General features: G+C 31.2%; 1 protein-coding gene across 1 annotated transcript; it reads left to right on the forward strand.

The window, feature by feature from the left end:
- Positions 1–4,527: 4,527 nt before the first annotated feature.
- On the forward strand, positions 4,528–6,875 carry LOC124838595 (protein FAF-like, chloroplastic). Its single transcript, XM_047314245.2, has 2 exons — positions 4,528–4,596; positions 4,979–6,875. Exon 2 carries the CDS (start codon positions 5,009–5,011, stop codon positions 6,566–6,568), a length of 1,560 nt encoding a protein of 519 aa, XP_047170201.1. The 5' UTR covers positions 4,528–4,596; positions 4,979–5,008; the 3' UTR covers positions 6,569–6,875.
- Positions 6,876–9,613: the final 2,738 nt, after the last annotated feature.

Consider the following 9,613-nt stretch of genomic DNA (forward strand, 5'->3'; position numbering starts at 1 on the left):
TTATATATATATGATTTCTATATAAAATTCAATTTTTATTATTTTCAGTAATAAAAAACAATGTTTTTGGAGAAATAATTTGATTTTCTTTTTCTCTTAGTTGTAGTATAACACCTTAAAAATTAAAGTAATTTTAAACAGTGAGTAGTATTTAGAATGGGTTATGTGAAAAGCATGTATATATGCGTAGTTATGAGGAACGTTGGGGAGTGCAGCATTGGAGAATTGTTTATCCTTTTCAGAGCCGAAACAATTGGAATGTGATTCCTGCTTCATTTTGTTTATTAAAAGGATAAACAAATGATGAGCATTTAAAAGGACATTTCAATGTTGCAAAGCCAAATGTGCTTAGGCCATGCTCCTCCGAATTTGGTACCCAGCCATCTCCATCTATCAATTTTTAGGATCACCCTTCCCTTTTTGGCTCCTCAAGGTCACAGTACCACAATCATTAATTACAGTTCATAAACAAAACAAAAATCTCACACATTCATTCATGCATCACCAACAACCTAACCCTAGCACACGTAACATCACAACTTAATAAAACACAAAAGCAACTTAAAGGTTCTCTCTTTAATGGACGAAAAAACAAAAAACACGAAGGAGTCTGTGCTTGGTTAGTGGTGCTTGCCAGTTGCATGGAAATATCTTGAAGTAGCATCTGGGTATCGATCACCATTTTTTTTTTCTGGTTAAAATTGAAAAGAATTTAAAAAAAAAAAAATGTAGAGGGTATACTATAGCGTTGAACGTAGTAGATAAGCTTTTGTAGGTTGAGTGGCTTAGCTTTATAGTTTTTATAGGCAGACAAAGGGCATCTACTTACCATCTTTGCGTTCCTCAGTTCGTGGCAAAGGATACTACTTGCCTTTCAATTCTTCTATCTATTCGTTCATTCATTCATATATATACTTTCTTTATGCTATTTCGTATTTCATATATACATCGTATATATTATTCTTTTTTCTCTCTCTCTCTCTAAATATACTCTTTGAAAATCATCAACATCATCACCTTTTAGTTGTATATATTTGTATAGAGAAACCCTAATATGAGTATTTTATACGAATAATACAAAAGTAGAGTGATGGGAGGGAGAGAAAGAAGTGAGGATTGTATCCAAAAAGGGTCCCTCAAAATCAAGAAGTGACGCGCGTTCATTTGTTTCCACATACAATATTCCTTGTGATTAAACTATTCTGTAATATTTATTTATTGTTATGTGTGTGTGTGCGTGTGCATGTAAGTGTTGTGGGATTGTAGCAGCCAATCATGTTTTCCTTCTACAAAGGTGATTCCTTTGCTTCCTTCTTAAGCCAATTTCGACCACTTTCTGTCTTACCTAATTGGTTGTATTAGTAATGTGCATGAAACTGTGTTTTTCTCCATTCAGTAATGTTATGGTGCTAATTAATTACCTCACTTTTCTTGTCATCCTCTTATTGGCATTTCCCCTACCAATATCACTTTTATGTTCCTTCCCAATTTCTTTACAAAAATAATACTTTTTCTTTTCTGGGAGAGGAGGATCCGTTTCTTTCACTCTCAAAATTCTATGTAATTTGTTTCCATATACATTTTACAACTTTTTGCAATCCACAGAATTTATATAATTAACTTATTTGGTTTTTTTTATCAAAAAAATAAATATAATTAAACAAGACAATTGGTTATCTCAACTCATATAAAAAATAGTTAAAAATAAAGTAAAAACTCTATTAATACAGAATCTTTAAAATTCAAATAACAAAAAAAAATTAATTAAGTAAAAATACATTTCCCCAAAAAAAAAGTATAGAATTTTTCAAGAAAAATTACTTGGTTTGTTTACGAAGTATAGTTTGAAATTTTTGTAAGGGTTTCTAAAACTAAGAAAAAAAATTGACCCTTCACCATGTAAAAATTCTTAATCTAAAGCCCCCATAAATTATCAATCATTAGCCATTTAAAAGCAACTATAAAGTTGATTTAGTGATAACATTTTGAAGAGAGGGTGGAAGAAATTGTGTTGAACTTTTCATACCAACTTTTAAAAGATATAAAATTGATATTTGAAAAGTTAGAAAAGAAAAGTGAAAGAGGTTGTAAGTTCAACTCTTACCACTAACAAAATATTACTAACTAACATAATTAATACACGTTAATAAATTTCACTTAAAATGCTTTTAAGATATTTTCATTCTCAAAGTAAACATCTTAATTAGTGAAAGGTAATTGCATGAACCAGATGAACTAATACACAACATAATAAATGTATAATTTATAACATCCAAATTTGGTGTGGTGAATTCTACCATATTTCAATTTAAAATATTAAAATAATAAATTTATGAATTTTATTATTATATAATTTTATTTATTTTTATTTTTATTTAATATAAAACTTAAACTCAAACTTGCAAAATAGTTGCAAAATTAAATGTTATGTATGACACTGTCTTATGTTGCTATTACCTCAATTTCCACACATCAGATTTCAAATTGGGTATAATTCAACTTGCAATGACTATGTAACCATATTAGCATGGTTTGGCAGGTACATATATGCTTCATAGTATCAATAACTTCTGAAATATGACTAAATTTTAGCATATATGTTTTTTTTTTTTTTGGAAATATCACTGTTGATAAGACAGAGAATTTAAAACTAATAATGCTTTTATTTTAGGATAACGATAGTTTGACAACATTTTTTTACAATATTTTAACATCATCTACTTGTTATTATGTGATTAGTCCATGTTAGTGTTTATGATTATTATTATTGATAGTAAAATAATTTTAGACCAATAACAAAATGACACGTAAATAATATTAAAATATTATAAAAAAATGTTGTCAAACTATCATTATCTTTTATTTTATTTATGTATTTTTCTTAATTTTTCTTTTGAAAGTGTGTCATTTAATCCTAATGTTTTAAAGCTATCCATACGAAATTACAGAACCATAAAGCTGAATTTTCATACGATAAAAATCAAGTTAAACAAAAGAGGCACCACAAAAATCACTTGATTTACTTCTGAGCCAACAATTTAAATTATTATGGTTGTTGGTGGATCTCTTTGTAAAAAATTTTCTAATTTTATTAAAATAGAAATAAATTTATAAATTTATTTTTTATATTAATATTATAAATGTTACATATATTAAATTATTAGATATTTTATATAAATATTTCATTTTTAATTTTTATCTTTAATTAATTTATTATTATTTTTTATTTGTATTATGAATTTAGTTCATGTTTGTTTTATTATATATGTTTTATTGAATATTCAATTCAAGGAAATTAATTTATATATAACTTTTACTATATTAAATAGAAGGTAAGAACGGTGATGTGATTATGCATATTCATTTTGACTGCTCATCATCGTCGTCCATTTTCATTTGTTCACCGATGTAATTAAATTCAGAAAACGAGTAAACGGCACATAACATATATTGCGTGACAGATCACAGTGTATTTAATATCCAATCACGGATCCTGTTTCTCTTCTCAAAATAATTTCTATTTTTGTTAAAATTTACTGTATTTTTATTTTTGTTTTTCTATTTTCATCACTTTTCTATTGTAATAATTTATTTTTTTAATTATATAATTTATTTTTTTAATTATATAATTTATTTTTAAAATATTAAAATTTATTTAATAATATTTGAATGGTTTATATATTTAATTATAAAATTGATATTTTAATTACACTGAACTAAATACATAAAATGAAATTGGAGAAAAAATTTACTTAATTGAGTTAACTTATTCATGTGTAGTTGATCTATTTAGATTATAATTTTTTTTACTTTTTTAAAATTAAATCGAATCAAATTATATTTATTTAATTTAACAATTTATTTCTTATATATATTTTAGTTTTTATAATTTTTTTATTTAATTAAGTTTTAATATATTTTAAATAGAGTTAATTTAACTTCTTACATGCTAATATTATTTGAAATCTGTCGTGTGTCAAAATGTAAATTCTCATTTATTTTGATAATGTTTTTGTTTAATACGTGATATTCTCTAAAGAGTTTGATATGTAACATCTTCAAGATTTGGACGCGACATCTTCAAAATGACATGTTAATGTTTAATTAATTAATAAATCAAATTGAATAGATGAAAATTATTAAAATTTAATGAAATAAAAAGAAATATAAAAATTAATATAAATTTAAATATAAAAAGTAAATTACTAATTAAATATTTTTATTGAAAACAAATGGATGAAATTATGAGTTTCACGTCTTTTTCCTATTATCAAGTGCAGAGTATTGATAAATTTTGACAACACGCATGAATTTATATCTTGAAATTATCTATAATAAATAGGCACATCAACATTTTACAGAATCCCTCAGAAACCTGTGTCCATAATAAAATGGGAAAAGAGAAAGAAAAATAAAATAGAAATTGATAAAGGAGTGTTTTCCTGGTGCGTAAGTAGGGCCCACTGAACACGGTTCCTAGAGCTTTTGGCCCTTTAAATACCCTCATTCTCCCCTTCCACCATTCCCATCATCAACCACAAACCAAACCAACACTCACCCTCTCTTTCACGTTCTTGCCTTCAATCTTCTTTCAAGGTATATTTTCTTAATTCAATTCCTTTCACTTCACTCTTTTACAAAATCTCCATACAATTTTTTTAACTCATTTTTTCTTCTCTTTTCTTGTCAGAATTAAGATAAAACTTCATTTCTGAAAACAAAAAATAACACTAAAATCACTTACATAAATGTATCTAAGTTTTCTGCATGTATTTTCCCTGCCCTTCATTAATATTGTGCGTTTTCCAAAACCTCATGCATGTTACCTATCTGACTCCACTTTGAAACTTGAAAACTTGTTTTTAAACACTCCTCACTACTTTATAGTTTTTATCATGTACACTTCTAGGGAGTGTTTATGATGTTGTTAATTGTTATTTGGCGTCTTGTTCTAAATTCTTGTGACCTTTCTGTGCAGCTAGCTAAGTAAGAAGCACTTTTATTGGACATGTCAGCATCTTCTGTTGCCATCACCAACAACAACGTCAACAACAAGCTTCAAGGCCAAAGTCTATTCCTTTCTTCTTCTTCTTCTTCTTCTTCTTCTTCTTCCTCTGTGAAGAGAGAAGAAGAGACCATGATGCAGAATCAAGGCATCATCACCATTTTCGACTCAAACACAAACACAATTTCTCCTGCTTCTTCTATGCCAAGAGCTCTCTCGGCAGACATGTCCTCAGAGAACTTCCTCTCTCAAACCATTGCTCTTTCCGAAGAATTCGTGCATGCCAAAACCATTGACGACTCGGAAGATGAAGAGAGCAATGACAAGGAGCTTGACGATGAAGCTGAAAGAGAGAGGCTCGAGATTTGGAGTTCCATCCAACGGAACAAGAAGGAGGAGCAAGAGAAATCAGGGTCATTTGATACGTGGAGCTCAATCATATCCCTGAAAGGAAAAGATGAAATCTCGAAATCTCTTCCTGCGTCACTTTATGTTCATCCTCTTGTGAAAAGGACCAAGAGTTGTTTGAGTGAGAAGAGCCTCCAAATCTGCACAGAGAGTCTCGGATCCGAGACTGGCTCTGATGGGTTGTTGTCCTCTTCTTATTCTTCTACTGAGACAGGGGATGCAGAGGAACAAGAGAAAGTTGCAGAACCAACACACCAAGAAGAAGAAGAGTTGAGCAATTATGCATCAGTAGTGGTGGCTACAAAGAAGGCTTCGTCACCAACACGTGCTTTCCCTCCGCCACTCCCTTCACTCTCTCATCAACAAGCCGGTCCTTCACTTCACATGCGTTCACGCCGTGACAACGGAAGGTTGGTTCTAGAAGCTGTTTCGGTCCCTTCTCACAACAATTTCAGCATTCAGCGCCAAGGTGGTCGCCTCGTCCTCTCTTTCTCCAACCACCAAGAAGAGGATGAGGAGGAGGAGGAAGAAGAAGAGAATGATGATTGTGTGGAGCAAGAATACTCAGGAGGGTTGGAGTTTGAGGAAGATGAGGCAGACGCGGAAGAAGAATACGCTTTTGGGACGAAAGGACACTTATTGTCTAGTGGGGTGACAAGTAATGTTCAAGGGTTGGCTTTGATGACGAATAATAAGAAAAAGACAATCGGGGTATTGAACAGGAGTCCAAAGTGGACGGAGAAGTTCAATGAGATGACCAGTTTTAATGATGCTAATGTGGCACAATCGCTGCCCCCGAGGCCAAGGGTGGCAAGGTTGATTCCATCAGCACCAGCGGTGGCTGCAGCTGCAGCTTCTTTCAATTTCAATGCTTATGAGTACTATTGGAGGTCCAACTCTGCTCCATCAAAAGGTACGAGTGTTAAACTTAACCCACTTGACCAAAACAAAAAACATCATCAGAACCATCAAGAGAACATGAAGAGCAAGGTTGTTGTCTCCAGGGACATGAACAAGATGGTCCCAAGGGAGCAACAACAGGTGTTGGTTCTAAGAGGGAAGAATGGTGATTACTTGGTTCACAATCTGAAGAGTTGCAAGGATTCTAGAAGGTCGTTTCTGTTCTGGGAACCCTATTGCATTGCCACCTCTTGAGTCAGTGACAAACAACTAATCCAAAATCCATTGCTCAAAACGCTAATTATTGCTTCATCATCCTTTTATCTCTACCTGGTTCCAGTCTTTGAGGGAGTTGTTTAGTGCAATCAAATAAAGGAAAAGGGAGCGGAAGAAAAGGACAGTGAGAGAGAGAGAGAGGAGAAAATACTTTATTTGTGTTGTAAGACGAGAGAGATGACTTGAACAGTGTTGTCATATATAATACTATTTATCTGTCTGTATTTGCTATTGGCTAATGGTTTAATACGTACACAACGTAATCTTAGCTCATCTTTGACTTGGACGATTGTCTTGTCTTGCTCTAAGATTATCATCACTTCTTAGCTTTTCAGCTTTCTTACTTTTCTAATCCTAACCAATGGGGTTTCAGAATCAGTCCTGTCCTGCCTAATTGGTCTTATTTTTTGGGAACACCATGATCATTCCCTGATATGCCTTTCCCTTCCGAGCTGTTAAACTAACAAAGTGACAGCTATATGTACGTAACCAACTAAATTAAAATCATATTTTTCTTTATTGTACTAAACTTTTTTTAGAAATGTCCATAATTACAATTTCGTGAGAGGTAAATTTGAAGAACAAGGAAACATAGGAAAAACCTTAGTTATATCTATGATTTTGTTAATAGAGACTAATCTATACTGCAGTTAATGGTTGTACGTGCATCCACCGATTCATGCTTTTGGTTTTGCGTTCCTTGGTTTTGAGAGAAATAAAGTTGTGAAAAGAGCCTAGCACTATAAAAGGAAAATGTAGCTATATGTGTCATGCTACATCAGCACTGCATTTTTGAATAATATTATTAAACATGTGAGACAACTATGGAAAGGAAGATGACAGCATCATCAACTTCATCTGATACATATATATTTTAGCTGTCAATTTTCTGTTGGTGGAGATGACGACTTACCAATAGAAAACAGAAATGCACAAACTTAGGAATAAAAAATTAACATCAAGTGTGATTTTACTTCCAATATGTTGCTAATGGTAAACCATGGATTGCATGCTACTCATTTTGTTTTTCTGTAGTAACCTAAATTTCCTAAGGTTATCTCTTTATTCTCTTGGGCTACAAGAAAGAAAACCTTTCCTTTGTTTACTTGTATTATTATACATCTACTTGTCATATTATACATCCACGTCTTTAAAAAATTGTCATATTCATTACATTGAAATTGATAATTTAAAATAGATAGGGTAAGATAAGTTTTATTTACGAAGAAATGACATCATTTATGGGTTGTTCTAATTTAGTTATATGTGTTGGTATTTTTAGAAAAAATTTAAGTGAATATGGGAATGACTTATCGTTTTAAGAATGGAAACTTTTGTTTATATTAGGTTTATGAAATCGTTTATGTTTTGGAAGAATAGCTTTTACAAGTTTTTATTAGAAAGTGATTTTAGTTTAGTTTGTCATGATTTATTGTATAAATGAGTAACTTCTTCAAGTTTTAAAAAGAGATGACATCGATGCTTACATTTTTTAAGCATATACACTTTAAAAATTTACATGTTTTTATGAAAGAAATCATTACATCAATAAGTTAAATAATTTGGCTTTAGCTAAAATCTCTTTTCAGTCCTCTTATTTGTTTGAAAATTTTAATTACGTTCCTAATTTCTTTTTGGTTTAATTAAGTTATCTAATTTTTAAAAATATCCAATTTAGTCTTAATCAATGACAACTTTTAAATCGTTAACGATAGAGTGAGAATGGTTGCATAGATGATAGGTGTGTCCAGAACCTTTTTACAATTAAACACAACAAGTTACCCATGTGTCTTTATAGCTATCAAACCCTTCCAAAACAACAAATATAATCAAACTATTTGTTTGATAAAAAAACACCTAGATTCTAGTTTTTGGTCTAAGTCAGTGCAACAATAAAGAGTCAAAATGACACCATGTTATAGGTTTTATTCCAAACCACTATATTATACTAATACTCTGCCCAATGTATTATTCTTATCTCAGTAGGTTAGATTTATATTCCTTGCAATTTAATGCTTGCAAATATAGTAGATAACTCTCAAGCATTTGTTATATATTATACATCTTTTCACCCCTGCCTCTCACCAGCCCAACCACCTTAATTGTCTTATGTTGTGCTAGCCCATTTGTTAGCATTACCCTTTACTACTTTTCCAAAGGCCTTGCACTAATCTATTTTCCACACTAGATCTTAGCCAACCACATGTTTGTTTCCTCATTTTTCCAACTCCCATGTAGGTCATAGTGTTTTCAAGTAGTCAATAAGGCTTAATTTGTGTTGTTCGATTTTGAATATGTACTGTAAGTTTTTGATGTGTTGCTTCAAGCTTCAAATGAGTTGTCCAAGATTGATCTATGCTAATTTGGTATGTTGTCGTGTTTTTTTGGTATGTTATGCTATTTTAGTATGTTATCATGTTAGTTTTTGGTCAGTTATCGTGTTGTGTAGTTTTGTACCAGGTTGGGTTTGTTTTTTGTCGGGCTGAGTAGGTCTTGGTCGGGCTATGTTAGTGATTGTGTCAAGTTGGGTTGTTTCTGATTGAGCTATGTTGTTTGGACCGAGTTGTTTTAGACCTCGTATTAGAGGTTTTAGAACTTAGCTTGTATGCTTTGGAGGTCGACCACTTCAGTTCTATCAAACAATCTCCTACTATGACAATCAACTTCTTGTTTAAACAACTTAAACCTTTATCCATCAACCCTAACCCCCAAACCTAAGCAAACATAAATGGAATAAACACACATCTAACTTGAAATCCTCCCCTCATCTTTAATCACTTACTACACAATTCTTCAAGTAATGTTCTACTATATTTCACCTTCACAACAATGGACAATAGTCATGAAAAAGGAGTTCACTGTGTAAATGACTTTTTCCAATCCGTTAATAATCTATTCACACCTGCCAAATACTTTATTTTGCACGATTGTCGTAGATAGACCTACATATGAGAGTAAACAATTCAACATGTCAAACACAACTTTAACAAATAATATTTAATGAAATAAAAACATTATAGTTTC

Source organism: Vigna umbellata, chromosome 9 (genome assembly GCF_029865625.1).
Source record: "Vigna umbellata cultivar VRB3 chromosome 9, Vumbellata_1.0, whole genome shotgun sequence".
Classification (NCBI taxonomy): Eukaryota; Viridiplantae; Streptophyta; class Magnoliopsida; order Fabales; family Fabaceae; genus Vigna; species Vigna umbellata.